Genomic DNA, 21,585 nt, shown 5'->3' with positions numbered 1-21,585 from the left:
GGATAGTTTTTATCCCGGTTTTTGAAACAGGGACGCGCGCGATAAAGTTTTTCTGTTACAGGCAAAATCCCACGCGGGCGAAGCCGCGGGCGGAAAGCTAGTCTTTTGTAAATGGACCATGGCGTAAGCGTAAGTACGACTGACTTGCAAATTTTAAAAGGAAGACTTTTTTAAAAGTTGCAACACCAAAAGCAGTGATTCCCCGTTACTTTACAATCTAAAAGTAGCTAAAAATAAGATAACGTTTCGCAGTAACGTGGAATTTTCTAGATACTTACACAATACTTACTGTGTAGGTAGGTTACCTTCTCGTATTGCCTACTGCTTATTATTAGAAATGATGATGATACTAGCTTTTGCCCACGGCTTCGCCCGCGAGAAATTAAGCTTGTCATAGATCGTTTTAAATTATAGCTTATAATAACTATGTTATTCTGAGTTATAAATAATACTGTAAAGTTTCATCAAAATCCGTTTAGTAGTTTTTACATGAAAGAGTAACATCCATACATCATTAAAACTTTCGCATGTATAATATAAGTAGGATGTAGCCCCCAACTTATTTGTCTATAAAATTCTTCACGAATTTCAATTCAACACGAAAAGTGTTTTATTTAGTCAGCTGGCAAATTGAATTGAATTTTATTAGCAATTTTGAATAACATCGTCATAGTTTATGCTCATCATCATTTAGGAGCGTGATCATTTTTGTGATAAGTGGTTAGACCCTGCTTTAGACCCAGAGATCCCGGATTCGATTCCCAGGTACAGTGATGCGGCAAAATGTTTGCGATGCGGCGCCGCACCGCACCGTGTGGCATCTCCCTTACGTAAAGTACGGCCAACTAACAAAAGGTCGATTCGACTGTCGAATTGACAATTATAGCCTCTTCCCATCTTGTGTATTTGTCGTAATGTCTCGTTCTCCCGCCAAAATATGTCAAAGCTAGGCGGGTTCGTCAACATTCGGACATCCATTTTAGTATACATAGTTGTTGCAATTCACGAGGGCGAATCTCTTACTTGTCGGTTCTTATTTTATTATTCCGATATATTTAAGTCTCTATGAAAAAGGGGTAGGCCTGTTGCTATACACCGGGCACACTGTGAGGCAGAAATGTTATTTAATTTAAATCTACATTATACAATAACTCAAATTATAACAAAAACAAAATTCGATAAAACATCTATTTTTATGGTTTGACAGATATTTTTAGACAAAGTGTACAAAAATATGTAATCTAACTATTAAAAAGTTATGCACCCCTGCTATTCCAAATGACCATAACATTGGGTTTGTTTACATTTGGTATCGTTCTCGTTGGCCGTACTTTAGGTCTGTCGCCACCAAAAATGTTAACAACAATATGGTATTTTAGGTGTATTTTTCCGAGAAATAAAAATCATTCAAAACTTTAAAATAAGTATTTATTTTTATTTGTGTAATAAATGCTTTGGTACAATATCTATACGTACTCCCTAGGAATATAGATTCAACATTAATTAACCCCTTAGCAGACGTAGTAAGATAAAATTATATTATCTAGCGCTTAACTAAGTTAATGCGTGAGGTATGGGAGCGGCAAGGGAAGGTATTTGTGACGTCAAACTTCAGAATTTAGGGCCCCGATTGCGCTAAATATTTTCAACTACAATAAAATAAAATTAAAAATTCATTAAATTCATTTATTTTTGCAAATAGGCTTTTAAAAAGCACTTTTACACGTCCCTATATTAACCCTACCACTGCTTCGGGACAATAAATAGGCCAGTGCTGAGAAGAAGCAGCGCATGAAACTCAGTCACTATTGTCAGCCTCCTTTTCAAGGGTTTACAGTCTTTAAAATATACAAATTATAGTCATAAGTATTGCTGCGAGCTAGGTAGTTAAACATTCCAAACAGTGACTGCGTGACAAATGCGACTAGACGACGAACGAAAATCACAAATCCGTATCGCGGTGTCGCTTTGACAGCTAGTTCAAACGAAAACAAAACGCAACTGCTTCTTTGTGTAAAAGCTGAAAGAAAGCTACTTTTTTTCAAACGCCAAACAAACATTTGCTGTTTTAGTGAAAAAATAAGTAAGTTTTCGGACGTTTATTGGAAAGTGATTAAATCCGTTGTTTTGTCTTTGAACTGAACTTTACCGCGATACCGAATTTGCACCTCAGCTGAAATGAAAACGGAGCGCAACTGGAGAAGCGCCAATAATTGAAGACGTTAAAAATTAGCGCAATCGGGGCCCAGTAGGCCTAAGATGCGCGCCGTGATAACTTTTATCGACGTCAAAATGTATGGACAAAATCGATTAAATGGCGTGATAACCGCTTATCGCGGCGCGCATCTTAGAGTAGGCGCACACCGTTGATTTTTCGTCGGCCGATAGTTTAGTCGGGCAGTTGATCAGTATGGGCATGTATGTGAGTGCGCACACTACGCCGATTCGATTTGGCCGATTCTTGATACAAATTAAAACCGGGCACAACTATCGGCCAACTAAAAATCAACGGTGTGCGCCTACTCTTAGGCCTACTGATATGCTTCTGACTTGTATGGTCAGTCACGTCATATGTCACCGTTCTCATACCTCAGGCACTCAGTTAATGTGCTAGACTTTTAAGTAAAGGACTTAGAACATGTTTCAATGGAAGCTGGCATCCACATGTCGCCATTTTGATTTTTTCTTAGTTTCCGCGCACAATTAAAGTAGTATACAGGGTGTCGCTATAAATAAAAAATATTGATTCCACTACATAATATGAAGGTCGGACTGGCCGACTCGAGATCCGAGGAACGCGGGTTCGAATCCCACCGCCGCTCGGCTATTGTGGTGAGCCCACTCGTAACACAAGCTTATTTAGCTTAACACGAGGGGCTAATGGGACTATTAGTAATTTGGGCAATACAAATTGCTAATAATCTTTTGAAAAAAAATTAAAAAACATATGAGGACGTAATTTTTTTTGAGAAATTGGACATCGATTTTGTAGGAAAGCTGTCGCATATTGGTTTTGTAGGAAAATTGTTGCAGTAGATTTAGTTTTTTCTTTGTTTGATCACTCGACTGGGCCACCCTGTGAACCACTATTCGAATGAACTTCTCAGTACCAGCCCATATGTTGTCCCGAAGTGGTGGTAGGGCAAGCTATATTATTTTATATTTGGGACGTGTATAAGCGCCCTGGAAAAGAGCCTAAGTACTGAATAAAAGTTTATTGTGCGCGGAAGTTAAAAAAACAAAATGGCGGCATATTGATATGCCAAAAGGGTTCACCCTTTTTTGGTCTAAATGCAAAATAAGTTGCGAATAAGGTGGGTTGATTTTAATTTAATACCTAATAAAGGGTTAATAAAACGCATTTTTTAATTAAACGCAATGGTATAAGTAGTAAAGCCTGGTCCGTGAGCACGTAGAATCCCGTCCATTGACCCCAAGCTGCCCATCCTTGTCGCTCGCGCGTAATTATATTGCTGTCACGCTCGCACACTCACTGCGGGCGCGCGTCGCACAGTCGCGGTCATTGGACAAAATTCTACGTGCTCACGGACCAGGCTTTAGTAGTCTACACTACAGTATTAGACTATACAGGGTGTCCAAAAAAGTAGTATCAAGCCGAAACCCAGAGGTAAAGCATCACTAGGGCTATCCGAATCACCCCCATGTGTTTTCTGCGATTTTTGATAGTTTTCGAGTTATGATTGTTTTAAATTTCTGTTCTTAAGCACTTTTTTGGTCACTGGCGCGAATAGTCAAGTTACATGCCTGATTGTTTTATTATTACTAGATGAAAACTAGGCCTAGCTGATTCAGAAGTATTTACATCCATAACACGAATGTTTACTAAAATTCTGTATGTTGTAAAAAAAAACATAACTCGAAAACTATCAAAAGTACTCAATACTCAACAATAATACGTTTATTGCTTCCATAATAGTAATATAGGTGTTACAATGTCAAAGTCACGGTGATTTGAGTAGCCCTAGTGATGCTCTACCTCTGGGACTACCTACTTTTTGGGACACCCTGTATATTTTTGACAAAATCAGATCTATTAGAACTAGATATAGCGCATAACGAGTCGGTTCCTGCGATAATGGAGCGTTGGAGGTTTTTTTTTGTACTTTTTGTAGCGTTTAAAGTCAGAGTGCTTTAGACTCTAACGGCCGAATACTGAAACGCCATTTAAATATTTGACGGCTTCTCAAATAGTTAAGCAGCTCCTAAACTTACATTTCGCATACTCAAAACAATATCTGAGCAGTTCTCAATTTGTAAGCACCTCTCAAATTAAGTTGCACTTAAACGCCACTCAAATGAATTTTCGCATACTGAAACGCCATTCAACGCTAAGCATTACTCAAACAACTGTCAAATCGTCTTAAGCAGCTGTTAAATTTGAGTGCTTGCCCGGTATCTTAAATCTTATTCTTATACCTGAATCGACCTAAATAGTGGTAAATAATGTGTGTCATCGTTATCATTTCTTTCGAGCCTTGAGGAAATACCTAGATCTAATCGCAGGAACGCAATAAGGCTGAACGCTATTGAAAAATATTATTATAATGACATGCAATTCCGAGCGAGGTTCCGCGTCTCTAAAGAAACGGTGTTGTTTCTGGATTCATAATTTGGAAACTCTTTGAAACCCCTCACCAAACGCCATACAACCAGTGGACCAAATACTTATTATAACCCTACTGTTCTACGCAACGGGAAGTTATGAACGTGTACTAGGTGATATCTTCCACATCTAACAACCAACTGTGCATCGTATAGTGCACGAAGTAACAACCAAAATAGCTGCTATGAAACCGCAATACATAAGTAAACATGCCTATTTCTGAGGAATAAGGGGACATCGCATAAGTAGCAGCATTTCCAAGAGTTGTTGATTTGTCAATTTGATGCTCTGTCAACAATGATAAATGTCAATTGTGGTTACGTTTCGGTCCACGATAGCCACTTAATAGATTTCAACAATAAAAAGTATCACCTTTAAAATTATTTTTTTAATTAAATAAAAATTAAAAAAATAATTATTTTATATGACAAACATTAATTTTTTTATATGACAAAACGAGATTTATATATAATAGAAACTAAAAATAAACTGTTCTATGTTAAGTTGATTGAGTATATTTCCTTAAAAGACAATACATAAACAAACGATGCTGCGTGTAATGGATAAAAAACGCAAAGTTATCATTTGTGTAAATGAAAACATACTTTTTTTGGTAAATGTTGCCATTATGTAAACATTTGAGAGCTGCTTAGCTGATCACGGCTTCAAATCCGTTGAGTGGCGTTTGAGAATACCATTTAAAATTGAAGGATACTTAAATTTAGGAGCCCGTCAGCTGAGTGAAAGATTTGAGTAGCGTTTCAGTATTCGGCCGTAAATCTAACTAACCGCCTCTGTGGTCTAGTGGTAAGACCACCTGCTTCAGACGCAGAGGTCCCGGGTTCGATTCCCGAGGGGGCAGATTTTCTGTTCGGTTTGGTTGGTGGTAGGGCTTGTTCTAAGTCCGCCTGGCTAGCTACCACCATCTTACTCAAGTCTATCGCCATAACAACAATGTTAACAGCATTGTTGTGTTCCGGCAGTTAGAGGTAAGATAGCCAGTTCCTCCGTGGTTGAGGATTCCGGGTGAAGCTCGCTTCCACCTTCGGCCTGATCGTCACTTACCATCAGGTGAGATACAGGCCAAGAGCTTCCTCGTTGTGGATAAAAAAGACTAGTACGCTCTGTCACGTCTTATATCACCCCTCCCATAACTCAGGCACTGAGTTATGCGCTAAACCTAAAGTCGTCACTCCGTCGTCTGGAGGTCGTGGGTTCAATTCCCAGAGGGACACATTTGCGTTACCACTACACGTCTACAATACAAATGATAAAATAGAACGACAGTGTAATTTTCAGCAACAATAAACTATAAACACACCAATGATTGCATCATCAAAAACGGTCCAGCCGTTTTCACAAAGTATACAAAAAAATTTGACACATTACCGCGATATGGCGCTCACAATTTATTGAAATCAGCAAAGCCTATTTTACCGCACGCTGATAAAGTTCCTGATAGGCTATCAGGGACTTATCTGTCAGATAAGTGGCAGATAGGCTATCAGGAACTAATCTGACAGATAAACTATAACCTTTAGTTCTAGTCTTAAAAATATCTGACAGTTAAGGTAATTATTTTTTTAAGATAGCGTTACCGGCAGATAGAGCTATCAGACACTTTATCAGCGGGAGGTAAAACAGGCTCTAAATCTTATGTATAATCAATCTAAATAATAAATTTTTACGCACTGTACAAAGATCTAATTCCTTTTAAAGTAAACGCTAACTATTAAACAGAATGAGTTTATTTTTATAATCGACAGCACATGAAACTATAAAAAAGAAATAGGGCAGTTTCACTTCTTGCTAGTAAAGTCTCTGATAGCTTATTCGGAACTTATCAGAGAGAAAGAGAGAGAACTTGTTAGATAAGCTACAGCTCTCTGATAGTTATCTATAGTACGGTCGCCGAGCACGTAGAATTTTGTCCAATGACCCCAAGCTACATCTTTATCGCTCGCGCGTAACTATGTTGCTGTCGCGCTCGCACACTCACTGCGGGCGCCCGTCGCACAGTCGCGACAGCAATATAATTACGCGCGAGCGATAAGGATGGGTAGCTTGGGGTCATTGGACAAAATTCTACGTGCTCACAGACCGGGCTTTAGTAAGTCCCTGATAGCCTATTCGGAACTTCAGCGCTCACCAGTTGGCGCTATTTTCTTAGCAAGTGACAGTAAGACTACAGTGGCGCCAACTAATAAGCGCTAAAACGTTCTTTTTTACTTTCCAATTAAGTTTTTTGTCCTTGTCTATAGAAGTGCAAATTACATATAACAGAAAGAGAGATCCGACTTAACGTAGAGAGATTAAATATCATTGATACTTATTTTAAAACAGTCTAGTTATACATTTGGCTGGTTTGTACGATTTGTATGAAGTTTGTCACTGATTATTTAAATAAGGGTTCCGTTTGTTGCCATTTGGCTACGGAACCCTAAAAATAAAAACCGATTCCGTTCTGGTGCATCACGACACAACACGACAGACTATATAGACAGATTATAATGCCAGCTAATTAAACCGAAAAAGGGGCGTTACCATATCAACTATATCAACTCAAGCAGGTCAGTATTCTTTGTATGAAACTCCATACTGCAACGCACACTTATCCGCACCGTAACGTAAACGCCTCGCCTCGCGGTTGACAGAGTTGATAAGTTTCTTAAAACTAATTGAATGAAGGCGACCGCATTTGCACTTAACAATTGGCGCCACACAAGTAAGGACCTGTCACTCGCCAGTGACTAACGCCCGATTCCCATATTCAATCCTTGTCCAAATCCGGACTACAACTGTCAAATTGAATTCAGTTTTAGATTATATTTCCAAAATTTTCGATGCATTTACACTTTAATATTGTTTAAATAGTCTTATAAACAATATAAAAATGTAAAAACATCAAAAACCGCAGTTATTTTGGCCAAAAACATATTAAAATTTGACAGTTGACAATCCAAATCCGTATAATTTGGATTAGGATTGAATATAGAAATCCAGCATAAGACAATGGCGCCAACTGGTAAGTACTAAGCGGTAGGACTGTCGCATTTGCACTCTTTCAGTTGGCGCCACTATCAAGTAAGGACCTCCCACTCGAAAATGGCGCCAAATGGTGACCGCAAATACAGCTACCCCCGTTTTAAAAATACGGCTTTTAAAAATGTCATTACTTTTTCAGAGTGTAGCAATTTTAAGCAAAACATGTCACAGATCCAAAACACCTGATGTTAGACGCAAATAAAGATATGTATTTGATTATAATTATAATCAAATTTATAAGTGACAACTTATACTTAAAAGAATCGGTGGTTTACGCAGAGAGAATCATACGTCAAATTAAGATTCCGCTTATACAAAATAAAGCTATTATACTTAGATTAATAAAACCTAGATGGATAGAGCCTCACCGCGATGCAGGTTTATAGGCGCGGAGGCCATGTTGGAAACCATAATATAGTTGAACGATGGTAGCGCCCCTCTGTCATTGAGTTTGGTGGGACAGTTCAGCGTGGGTCATCTATACCAGTGTTTTTCAACACCTTTTTCATGACACGACCCCCTTAGTTTGAAAAAAATTTTGGCGACCCCCCGACCGTTCGCTTTTTTTTTCATGCGTTTTATAATGTTGCAAAGATGTTTGTAGGGACCGAATACTTTAATCCATACAACATTTGTATAATTAGATTTCGGATTAATCTGTCTTTATAAGATTTTTTTTTTACTGAAGTACTTTTTACGACTTCTCGCGACCCCCCAGGGGGTCGCGACCCACAGGTTGAAAAACACTGATCTATACCATAGTAAGGTAGGTTAGGTTTGGTAATGATTGCCGCCACGACACGACACGACACGCCACTACAGTCATTACCCGCCATTTGTTGGGTAATGACTGTAGTGGCGTGTCGATAGATGTCGCCACAGCGTTCTCCTGTCAATGACATAATATATCTAGGAAACTTCAGTGTTGTCCAACATGGTAAAAATCGGAACTAATAACCCAGTGTTCATTGTAGCGCCCTCCTGTCAATGTCATATCTGGGACACTTCAGTGTGACATTGGATGACATCATTTTTGCCTCACTTTAGATGAAGGGCTTTTATGAAGACTATCCATCTAAAGCCCGGTCTGTGAGCACGTAGAATTTTGTCCAATGACCCCAAGCTACCCATCCTTATCGCTCGCGCGTAATTATATTGCTGTCGCGACTGTGCGACGGGCGCCCGCAGTGAGTGTGCGAGCGCGACAGCAACATAATTACACGCGAGGGAGAAGGATGGGTAGCTTGGGGTCATTGAACAAAATTCTACGTGCTCACAGAGCAGACTATAGGTGTTATTAATTTAAGCTATTTATTAATAAATCTATAAAACCATACATTCAGACACAAGGTTTAATTTCACAATTATTAATAGACGGACGCGAAAATATTCAGAAATTACGTGTACTTAAAAGAAAAAATATTAAAAAAATAATAAAAAAGATCTACAAAATTGACACCTAAATTAATTTATAATAAGAACGTGCATTGATTGATTCTTACGTTTCAAACTATAATATTGCTACAGTTATAACGGTATTATACCGGTGTTTTTTAATCAAAAAGTCAGATTAAAAAATTCTACATTTACGGACACACATTTGGTACTTTTTATGAATTTAAAATGATATTTTAAAAATAATACACTCGCGTACCATTTTAAAGGTGACATTATAAACTTCAAATTGATACCATAGATACATGCAATACATAGTCGTTCAGTTCTTAAGACCGCTCGGAACACAAAGGGGTAAAATTCCATACTTTTGCCCGTAAGTATAGTTTGGATAGCAGAACAACGTCTTTTTCTATATTATTAAATGTAATAGAAGCGGGTAATTTAATGCCAAAAATGTTAGGAAGACTTCATTTTATAAGATACTAGCTTTCCGCCCGCGGCTTCGCCCGTGTGGACAATGTGGCTTTCCAATGGTGAAAGAATTTTTAAAAACGGTCCAGTAGTTTTTGAGCCTATTCATTACAACCAAACAAACAAACAAAGTTTTCCTCTTTATAATATTAGAGTAGAAAAATTGAAACAAAACTTTAATCTGACTTTCTGATAACGTAAATTGAAAACACATCCTAAATTCAAATGCAATAAAGTCTAAAATTGTTTACATGTCATAGGGAACTATAGAAGACTATAGATATTAGATAGAAGGTACTTCTAACAAAAATAATCATACTATGATAGTAATATACATACAAACTTACTAACGAATATTGCATTCTCTATATTATTTTTATTTAAATACGATTCTAATATTTACCGATTACATATTTTTTTCGGCGACCGGTAAAATATCGGTATTTACCGGTCGTCGAAAATTAAATACCGTTATTTACCGGCAGTCTAAGAGATCTACACTCCCCACCACTTCATAAATTAATGAAATAAATGAAATTTACAACGAAATCTAAGATAAGCAAGGAATACGTGCAATTTGTTTCAAAATACAAAAAAAACGGTATTACAAAAGTTAAATAAAACTAATTATTAATAATTGTATGGTTAATAAAGAAATAAAAGACGGATTTCATTTGAGGTTCCTAAAAATTACAAAAAACTGACTAAAAATAGAATAATTAAATAGTTATCTAAGCTCTGTCGAAACAAACATTTACCGGTACATTTTATTTACTTTGGAACGCAATAAAACATAATATCAATAACGTTAACTAAATTCAGTAAAATAATACCGTTATTTAGCCAAACCGGTTACGTACCGGTATCAAGATTTCAACTAAACTCAGTAAAATAATACCGTTATTTAGCCAAACCGGTTTCGTACCGGTATCACGATTTCAACTAAAATCAGTTAAATAATACCGTTATTTAGCCAAACCGGTTTCGTACCGGTATCCAGATATACCGGTATCCTTCACGCGGTCACGTTCTTTGGTATATTACGGCGTTAGCTTGCCTTACTTCTTCTGTTCTTCCGTCTTCTGTTTACCTGTTCTTCTCTTTAGTTGCTAGACGTTTCTTTTCTAGCGGTGAACGAGACGATCGATCGTATGCCTTTGACAGATGTCTGGAACAATATTTTATTTGTTACTGACAAATGTTATGAATTAAAATGAACTACAACGAACTGTCACCACCTGAACTGGCGACACCGTCAATACCGGATCGCTGGTTCCGATTTTTGCCATGTTGGAAATTTTAAAGTCGAACGATGGTGGCGCCCCCCTGTCAATGTGTTTGGTGGGACAGTTCAGTGTAGTACATCTTTAGACGTGTTGACACAACCAATTGACGTACTTTTTAAAACTGTCAAAACGAGACTGCCACACTGTAGTTTGATTTTAAAAATAGGTGGACATACGATCGAAAGTCATAATTTCACCGAAACAAAAATTGTTTTGGATAGCATTTTGAATGCTGATCAACATTTGTCATTATGCATTTTTCGATAAAACGAGCCTTTCATGCTTAAAAAAAATATGACAAGAAAATTTGTATGGAGAAAAATCTTTTTTTTTTTTTTTCTGGCTACTGTTGCAAACTGTAGCGGTCAAACCTTATGTAGTCGTAAGTACCTATGGTGCCTAACATTACTACATAAATACTTTTTGCGGGCACGCGCGGCGAAGCGAGTAATGGACATGCAAAATTTTAAATATTTTTATTTATTCATTATTGATTTTAATGCACTTAAAGTAATTATTAATAGATAAATATACTTAGTCTAACTTACTACAGCCCCCTATTACCTCATTTCACGCTAAAAACTTTTAAACTAGAACCTAAGTTTGTAGGTACTAGGTAGTCTAAGTTGTTTTTATTGTCATTATAATATTCACTACTGGTCTACTGGTTATCGTGTAAGATAAATTAGGTAGATATCAACCCTTTACCTAGGTATATACCTACTTCTTGGCACTTATAATACCGACATACATGATTAAAAAAAGTCTTCAAGCAAGAACCCTTGACTTCAATGGTTATGAAAGATTTTTTAACTTTCTAGAGTAGTCCTGAATAGATCCTTAAATCATTTTGACTGTCATAATCGATTACAGTAGGTAGTGGGTTCAGTACTCACGTCAGTCAACCCATATAGTAATCAATACATTTTTATGGCTCTCCATTCAGTTAGTCAAATAATTCCATCATAAATGGAAATATCCGTAACCCTCTTCTACACATTATTCATCATCCATCATCATTTCAACCATAGAACGTCCACTGCTGAACATAGGCCTCCCCCAATGATTTCCACAATGGCCGCTTGGTGGTGCCCTGCATCCAGCGCCTTCCTGCTACCTTTATGAGGTCATCGGTCCACCTTGTGGGTGGACGTCCTACGCTGCGCTTTCCGGTACCGGGCCTCCACTCCAGAACCTTGCTGCCCCATCGGCCATTAGTTCTGTGTATTATGTGCCCTGTCCATTGTCACTTTAGCTTGCTAATCCGTTGGGCTATGTCAACGACTTTGGTTCGTTTACGGATCTGCTCCTCATTTCTGATTCGATCTTGTAAAGAAATACCGACCATAGCCCTCTCTCCATAGCACGTTGTGCAATTTTGAGCTTATTTATAAGGCCTATGTTGAGAGGCCACGTTTCCGAGTCGTATTGCCACACATTATTGCAGATCCATTATGTACACCTCTACCTATAGTTTTATATGCCAGCTAACGTACACAAAAACTGCTGATACATGGTGCAGATAATGTGTAGCAGTACACCAAAATGTACTGCAAACCTGCCTATTGGATTCTTTCGGAAAAAGTAAGTATGTGAGTAACTTTGATTATTTTGAACACTCTGATCAAGATAAGTGAATAGGCTAAAATATCTTTTTTTGATTGTTTTTCGAACGAAGATAATAATTGAAGACATGAATGGAAGAAGGTGATAAATGTCGGATTTCAGATTTTTTTCAGTTAGATGATTGGGTAAAGGTATGCTTTATGTTTGAGGCTACTTATAAAGGTGTTATGTACGTTATCTTTTAGGACGAAGGGAAAGAAACTTACACCTCTTTAAAGGAGCCAAAAAAAAAAAGAATATTTTTGCGAAAGTATAAGACTATTCAACAGAAGAACTGGAAATTACAGTTCTATCAAAATTGAAACTATCCCGCTACCTACTGTAATCGATTATGACAGTCAAAATGATTTAAGGATCTATTCAGGACTACTCTAGAAAGTTAAAAAATCTTTCATAACCATTGAAGTCAAGGGTTCTTGCTTGAAGACTTTTTTTAATCATGTATGTCGGTATTATAAGTGCCAAGAAGTAGGTATATACCTAGGTAAAGGGTTGATATCTACCTAATCTATCTTACACGATAACCAGTAGACCAGTTGTGAATATTATAATGACAATAAAAACAACTTAAGACTACCTAGTACAAACTTAGGTTCTAGTTTGAAAGGTTTTAGCGTGAAATGAGGTAATAGGGGGCTGTAGTAAGTTAGACTAAGTATATTTATCTATTAATAATTACTTTAAGTGCATTAAAATCAATAATGAATAAATAAAAATATTTAAAATTTTGCATGTCCATTACTCGCTTCGCCGCGCGTGCCCGCAAAAAGTATTTATGTAGTAATGTTAGGCATCATAGGTACTTACGACTACATAAGGTTTGACCGCTACAGTTTGCAACAGTAGCCAGAAAAAAAATAAAAAAGATTTTTCTCCATACAAATTTTCTTGTCATATTTTTTTTAAGCATGAAAGGCTCGTTTTATCGAAAAATGCATAATGACAAATGTTGATCAGCATTCAAAATGCTATCCAAAACAATTTTTGTTTCGGTGAAATTATGACTTTCGATCGTATGTCCACCTATTTTTAAAATCAAACTACTGTGTGCCATAGATTTTGTATGGCAATACTAGCAAGTGACACCACTATTCTGTCAAGTCAATTAAACTACTTTTAAATTTCAATGCAACCAAAAATCTCAATTTACAGGTAATTTAAAATTAAGTTTTTAAGACCAGGATGAAGTGTCTTTTTAAAAAAGTTGTGATTTTTAATCATTGGGGAATGGTGACAAATAGTCTATTCCAACTTAGCTAGCGTCATGTTTCTTGCGCTGCTTCTTCTCTGCATTGGCCTATTTTATTGTCCTGACGCAGTGGTAGAGTTAAAGTAAGACTGGGACGTGATACTTGCAGAAAATAAATAACTAATTTCTTTACCCAACTGCGTCAGAAGGAGGGTTATGCTTTTAGCTGTCATAGGCTGAAGTCATTTATCATCATTATCAAGTCATTTAGTCTCGACTGCTGGAGCCAGACTTTAAAATGCACAAAAGGCAAGCGGAGGATTTGGCTTACATTCCCAATAGTTTTCTGTACTTATCATTTTAATGCTTTTTTTTGTAGTCGGTTGTTTTAATTGATCATTAAATTTCTTTTATTAATCATGCGCTTTCAATATTTAATAGCAGCGCAGGACCAAAAGTTGTGGTAACCCTTAGCGAAGGCCTTTATCCAGCAGTGGACGTCATTTGGCCGAAACGAACGTACGTAGAGTCAGCGTCCAATAGTTCGTGACACCCAAAGTAGCCAAAAGTTCGCAACACGTCTTTGTTACAATTGGAATAAGGTTGTGTTGTCGACTTTTTGGCCACTTTGAGAGTCAGGAACGAGGAAAGGAATGAAACTTACCTTTTTCTTGGAGCCGTTGAGGTACTCCTTGTACATTTCCGAGCGAAGGTATCGCGAGTAGCTGTCGGACTTCATCAGGTGCCATACGTGTGCCTAGAACAAGGAAATGGTAATATAGTTCCAAAATACTGAACTGTCCTATGCATGACATTGACAGTGGGGCGCCACCGTCAATACCGGATCGCTGGTTCCGATGTTTGCCATGTTGGAAACCATATAGTTGAACGATGGTAGCGCCCCCCTGTCATTGAGTTTGGTGGGACAGTTCAGCGTGGGTCATCTATACTAATATTATAAATGCGAAAGTAACTCTGTCTGTCTCTCTTTCACGCCTAAACCACTGAACCGATTTTGATGAAATTCGGCATAGAGATAGTTAGAGTCCCGGGAAAGGACATAATGATAGTTTTTATCCCGGTTTTTGACACAGGGACGTCACTATTTTGTTGCAATTTCTTACAAAACTTGCGCGCAAAAGGCAAATCTAGTATGCTTTCTAATGCTCGTAACTCAGTTCAGACTGACTAGAGGTATACATGTCATAGTAAGTTTGGTTTAATACACTATTTTGTAATAAAAAATAAGGTTTGGTCGATGGCCGCGCGAAAAAAAAAGACGCCAATTTCCGGCATCGTCTTTTGTAACGCAAGGTACCAATTTAAAAAAAAAAAACCGGCCAAGTGCGAGTCGGACTCGCGCACCGAGGGTTCCGTACCATTGATTTATGAAATTAAAATTATTATTTTTTATTTAAGTTATTAGTATGAAAGATTACGCGGTAATAAGCAGTTTACGATTTACGAGGTACTAAAAAAAAACTACTTACTAGATCTCGTTCAAAACAATTTTCGTTTGTAGTTTTTATAGTAATGTACATCATTTATGTTTTTTTTAGATTTTTCATTTTCTTATTTTAGAAGTTAGAGGGGGGGGACCAACTTTTTTCCACTTTGGAAGCATCTGTCACGCAAACTATTCGGTTTAGAAAAAAAATGTTTTAGAAACCTCGATATCATTTTTGAAGACCTATCCATAGATATGTTTTTTTAATACTGATAATGGTACCCCAGTGTACAGTGTATCGACTCCTATGCTTTGGACCACTATTTACGCCACACCCTGTATATTTACCTGCGCTTGGTCGAAGCAGTATCTATCCGCGGTCCCAGATTCGACTTTGGTGCGGGTCAGCTCTCTGTAAACCAAAAACATGTTTCAGTTTATTGTAAAGTTTCTGTTATTGTTGTTGTAAAGGCGTATTCTGTCAAAAGGGGGCACTCTGGCAAGAGAAGGATGCATTCTGCCAAGGGAAGGGGGCATTCCGACAAAGGAGGGGGACATTCAGGCACGACAAGGGGACATTGACAAGGAATGGGGACATTCTGACAAGGTTAAGGCCATTCTAGCAGAGCAACGGGCCATTTTGACAAGGGAAAGGGACATTGACAAGGAAAGGGGACATTTTGGCAAGGGAATGGGTCATTCTGGCAAGTGAAAGCGACATTCTGTCAAAGTAAAGGGATATTCTGGCAACGTAAGGGGGCATTCTGGCAAAGTAAGGGGGCATTCTGGCAAAGTAAGGGGGCATTCTGGCAAAGTAAGGGGACATTCTGGCAAATCAAGGGGACATTCTGGCAAAGTAAGGGGGCATTCTGGCAAAGTAAGGGGGCATTCTGGCAAAGTAAGGGGACATTCAGGCACGACAAGGGGACACTGACAAGGATAGGGGACATTCTAGCAAGGTTGACATTTGGAAAGGTTAAGAAACATTCTGGCAAGAGAATGGGTCATTCTGGCAAGTGAAAGCAACATTCTGGCAAAGTAAAGGGATATTCTGACAAAGTAAAGGGATATTCTGGCAACGTAATTTTGGGAGGCATAGGAAGGAGGAATTGTGGCAAGGGAATGAGTCATTCTGGCAAGTGAAAGCAACATTATGTCAATTTAAGAGGACATTCTGGCAAGGGAAGAGGACATTCTGGCAAAGTAAGGGGGCATTCTGGCACCTGCTAGCGGCGTCGATGTTGACGGGCGACGGCGCGTCTGATGCCAGGAACTCCTTCCATATCTCGCGAGCGCGCGCCGCGACGCGACGGATGGGAAGCGCTTTCAACTCCTGCACGGCCAGCCAGAATCTGAAACGGATAATAAGGGGTTAACTATAAGATTATGGGCCGATTTTTTAATCGTCAGATAATTTTTAGACTAGGCGCAGACCATAGACTTTTAGTTGGCCGATAGTTGTGCCCGATTTTAATTTGTATGAAGGATCGGCCAAATCGAATCGGCGTAGTTCTGAGTGATTGATTTGTGTACCTATAATGACTTCAATTTTTTAATTAATTTATTATTGTTATTAATATGTAGATTCTAATTTTGTAAAATTTGCATGCCTACCCTGGACAAAACATGTTGGACTTGACATTTTCTATCGACCATTTTGTTACCATGTTTCTGAGCAAATAAATGATTTATTTATTTATTTATTTATTAGTGTGCGCACTCCCATACATACCCATACTGATCAACTGCCCGACTAAACTATCGGCCGACGAAAAATCAACAGTGTGCGCCTACTCTTAACTGAAGAATAAACTTGTCATTTTGACATATTTAACATACTGAAAGCCCTAAGTGAGAAGCCAAACGGTGCAAACATTTGGAAAACATTTTGCATCGCAATCGCATCACTATACACATGTGGTATGCGATCTCTAGTCTCTCTCTGCCGCTTACCTCGGTCTTTAAGTCTCAGCAGGCCTGTTCATCTCCGCGAGTTTACATCAAAAACAAAACACGCACGATGGCCCACCTACAGGATACTATTCGACAAGGCCTCACATACGAGCGAACATTGACTCACGCACGCGTATTCTTGTGTATGATGGAAGAAAATAAAGAAAATGGTGTACTAAATACTGTGCAGTATTTAACTGCCTAAATAATAATAAAAACACAGAATGTACTTTTTTAAGTTGCCTCAAGACACTGAGAGGTAAATAAGTAGTTAATATTATTCATGATAATTCATGCAAAATCATGTATTTCTTCCGCCATTTTCCGCAGTTTGGCACCTCACGTCACATCATTTTACCGAAGTCAGCCCTATAGCTACGACGCAGTGCCGATCACTGACGTTTGTCAACAAAATGGTGCTTGACTCTTGAGACAAGCTAAATTACACCATATTGTTAATGACATTGAGCATACATTTTTTTAAATACCTTCGCGAAGTAAAACTTCTGTACGTAGTACTTATTATTATTCTGTGGTCTCAGTCTCAATTTTAATCTCTCTCTAGTCCATTTGCCTCGGTCGCTTGTCTCAGCCATTTGTCTCTGTCACGGCGCGAACCATAAAATAATAAGTGCTCCTTGAACTACGGGACTATTCCCACCTCTCGTTCCCACCTGCAACTCCTGTGTAGCCAGGATCTGCAGCTTGACCGCCATAACCCAACCAATGAAGGTCAAGTTTGTCCCGGGGGAAAGTTAAACTGTCATTGGACCCGCAACAAAATTAATCAGAAGAACATAGGACTAATAGGTACTTACTTAAGGTTCTCCCCGCTAAACTCCTTGGACAGGAACTTGGCGAAGTGCTCTCTTCCAGCCGGGTCTTGCAACAGCTCTCGCAGGCTGAAAGCCCAGCGGCGCACGCGACGGGAGACTAACGCCCGTATTCACAAACATTACTATGAGGACTCACAGGGACGCACAGGGTCACATTGAACCAATCGCACAGCTCTGTTCAACGCTGTGCCTTCGATTTGCTGCTTCACTTAAGCAAGCATCGTTTGTGTATACGCGCGTAAGACGGAAGATCGACAACTAAAGACTGTGACCGTTACTAGACTTAGGTCTCTGTTTTCTTTCTATGTCTCCTCTCTCTCTCTCTCTCTCTCTCTCTCTGTTTCCTATCTCTGTCTCTGTCTCGCTCGCATACTGATACTTGTACAATGCCTAGTCTGGTAAGACCCCACATTAGTATCAAAAGCGCGGCAGCGGCGTTTTTATAATGTGAAGGCAGGTATCCGCTGTCATAGTACGAAAATATCGGCAGCGCGTCTGTAGCGCGTCTGTCGCACGTTAGTCTTGCGTTTGTCGCACGTCAGTCGCGCGTTTGTCGCACGTCTGTCGCGCGTTTGTCGCACGTCTGTCGCGCGTTTTTCGCACGTCTGTCACGCGTTTTTCGCACGTTTGCGCCGCTGCTTAAGTCGCCCGTATGGGAGTGTCTTTGTGGCTTATCTCAGTCGCTAGTCTCGTTAGCTTATCACTGTCTCTTGTCTCTGTTGCCTAAATACTCTTTATAAGAAAAATATCTTTTGATGGATTTGATGAGTGCTACTGACAACGCCACTCTTGTGGCGGAGTTTTGAGCTGACACTGGTTTGTTGTCGACACAAAAAGAAGTAGTAAAATATCCTAAAACGTACCGGCTTGATAACTTGATAATTCTTGTTTCTTGTGATTGTAGACTTGTTTCTTCACTTGTCGCTTGGTCTTGTTTAGTATTTCCGCAGACTCTGTATGGTCTTATGCGCCTTCTCAACTCTACCGGTGAGACCCGCTTCTGGGAGGCCGGCGAGCCGATTCGCAACCACACAAAATCACACGAAAATTACTAAAAATAGCTCGAAGGACCATTAATGTATGGACCAGTCAAGGGCTCATACACGAGTACTTACTTAAGGTTCTCCCCGCTAAACTCCTTGGACAGGAACTTGGCGAAGTGCTCCCTTCCAGCCGGGTCTTGCAACAGCTCTCGCAGGCTGAAAGCCCAGCGGCGCACACGGCGAAGCGGCAGCGGGTCTTTGCTGAAGGAAAACGAACTTTATGTAAAGGGTATAGAATTTATGTGGGAGTGTGAAACGGAACGCAAGGGAGTGAGCGAGACGGTACGAATGAGGGAGGAAGTAAGAACGACGGGATTTCAAACAGAAGACGATTGGTATTAAGACGGATAAGACTTTCCTATTCTTTGTGGTTTTTATCCTGGAGAAAATACAAATAAAGCTGAAGAAATACAACCTGAATTTCAATTCCTACATTTATTTGTACGCAAAAGGAGCAATCCTCAACCACAGAGAATCTGGCTATATTATCTCTAAGGGCGCTTTCAATTTAGACGCTTAGGAATAAGAATAAGAATGTCTTTATTCAGCACAATTTAAGGTATACAAAGCAAGAGTAAACATAAAAAATAAATAAAAACATATGCTGAATAGGCGCCCGCTCAGCAAAAATCGCGACATGACACAAACGTCATGCCGAGAAGCTGGTTTTCAGCGGGAACCAGGACGGTTCCCGCAGAAGTACATCTGCTTGTTCTGGCTATTGGACAACTTGTAAATTATCTACCTACATAAAATTTGTTAATTTCTCATGTAAGTGACTGTAATGTTTTTAATGAGAAATAAATGTTCTTTAAACCTAACCAATGCGTGATGAGGGTTGCGCGCCCTTCTGGTCGAGACCTGTGGCCGAGACGGTTTAATCAGACAGTGTCAGACAGGTTTAAAGGCGAGTTACAATCTGATGTCACAGTGAGCTAGGTCAGTCTACTGGCCAGAAGGGCGCGCAATAGGGGGCGTGTTTAGTCGGTAAATTAGGAATAAAAAATATGAAATAAATCCAAATCGTTTTTCTATGACGCCCGACCGCTGCTCCGTTGAATGGACGTACGAGTGATATTGTCTGTGTTGACGGTAGTCAGCAAAAATGTTCACCGTTTGTTTTTTGTTTCTGTATTAGTTAAGGTATACAAGTGTAAATGTTAATGTATGTTTTAAATTCAATAAATTTATTTGTATTTGTATAAGGGCTGATTTTTCAATCGTCAGATAATTTTTAACTGAAGAATAACCTTGTCGTTTTGACATATTTCCCTTACTAAAACTGTCAATGTCCCAAACTTATTCTTCAGTTAATAGTTATCCGACGATTGAAAAATCAGCCCTAAATCAAACAATAATAAATGGGGGCGCCTGTCGGAAAAATAGCGCCAACCGGCAATAGCAAAAAAAATTTGAAAATAATAAATTTTAAAAAAATCGGCTTCGTGCGTGTTTGCAAGACCGCACACTAACTATTGCTAATAGTCAATTTTATTCCGACGCAGTTGTCATACAATTTACTGTGTGCGGTCCTGCAAACGCACGACAAACGCCCGACACGAATCGTCTAAATGAGGGATTTCGCGATTTAAAAATCCACCAGTAGGCCTAAGATGCGCGCCGCGATAAGCGGTTATCACGCCATTTTATCGATTTTCCCCATACATTTTGACGTCGATAAAAGTTATCACGGCGCGCATCTTAGGCCTACAGATGGCAATACGTAGACGGGAGGTCCAAATGCTGCGTGATTGGTGGATTTTGATATATCTGTCAATGTCATGTCAAAAATAACCAATCACGCAGCATTTGGACCTCCCGTCTACGTATTGCCATCTGGCGGATTTTTAAATCGCGAAAACCCTCATTGAAAGCTCCCTAACTGCCAGAACACAACAACGCTGTTAACACTGTTGTTATGTCGACAGATTTAGGTAAGATTTACCTAAACGAGCAGAAAATTTAACCCTCACTGCAAAACGAGTTCTCTGGGTCTAAAGCGAGTGTTCATACGACTAGACCATAGTATTGAGGCACGAATGTTCGTTTCGATATTTTCTTGACTTTTAACTACAGTTTTGATTGATACAATCGATTTACGATATATCGAAACAAGATACGATGATGACTCACCACTGTTTCTCCTGGTCCCATAGCTCGGTGGTGTCAGACACCCACGGGTTGGGCCACTCGGGCGGTGTCAGGAACGCGTCGTATTCGGCATACTGCTCGCAGTAGGATATAAACCTGTAGGAAATATTAATTAGGTCATTAATGAAGCAAGCACTTAAAATTTATAGGGGATACGCGAGGGAGAAACTTTACCTTTAAGAAGACCTGTCCCGTTATTATCTGTTACCTACCAGTTCTTTAGATCATTCATACATTCACACATTCGACATAATTACATCTTAGTGACCTCTATGAGGAAAATTGTAAAATAGTAATAAAACAAGTGATGTCAGAGGATTGTACTGCATCAATGGTGGTATAGCGTTTTAAAAAGTCCCGAAGTCAAAAATTGTGTTCCACGGATTTCCATCTATAATGCTTTATTGACTGGACTAAATGGAAGTTAAGATGCAAATAGACCATAATATGCCATAGCAGACATTTATAGAATTTACAAGTGATTAACTTTTTAAAAAAATAAAACCGACTTCAAAT

At 38.9% G+C, this 21,585-nt stretch overlaps 1 protein-coding gene across 1 annotated transcript in view; it reads right to left on the bottom strand.

Moving 5' to 3' along the window:
* Positions 1-9,394: 9,394 nt before the first annotated feature.
* LOC135085180 (regulator of G-protein signaling 7-like) overlaps positions 9,395-21,585 on the bottom strand; it is a 37,170-nt gene continuing 24,979 nt past the window's right edge. Inside the window, exons 12-17 of the mRNA XM_063979933.1 lie at positions 21,052-21,165; positions 18,991-19,119; positions 16,310-16,438; positions 15,435-15,498; positions 14,304-14,396; positions 9,395-10,706 (exon numbers count right to left, since the gene is read on the bottom strand). Of these exons, the coding sequence (XP_063836003.1) occupies positions 10,641-10,706; positions 14,304-14,396; positions 15,435-15,498; positions 16,310-16,438; positions 18,991-19,119; positions 21,052-21,165 (595 nt within the window). The 3' untranslated portion in view covers positions 9,395-10,640. The remainder of the gene's footprint in view (positions 10,707-14,303; positions 14,397-15,434; positions 15,499-16,309; positions 16,439-18,990; positions 19,120-21,051; positions 21,166-21,585) is intronic.

This window comes from Ostrinia nubilalis, chromosome 28 (genome assembly GCF_963855985.1).
Source record: "Ostrinia nubilalis chromosome 28, ilOstNubi1.1, whole genome shotgun sequence".
NCBI lineage: Eukaryota > Metazoa > Arthropoda > Insecta > Lepidoptera > Crambidae > Ostrinia > Ostrinia nubilalis.
This window is presented reverse-complemented; position numbering and strand designations above follow the sequence as displayed.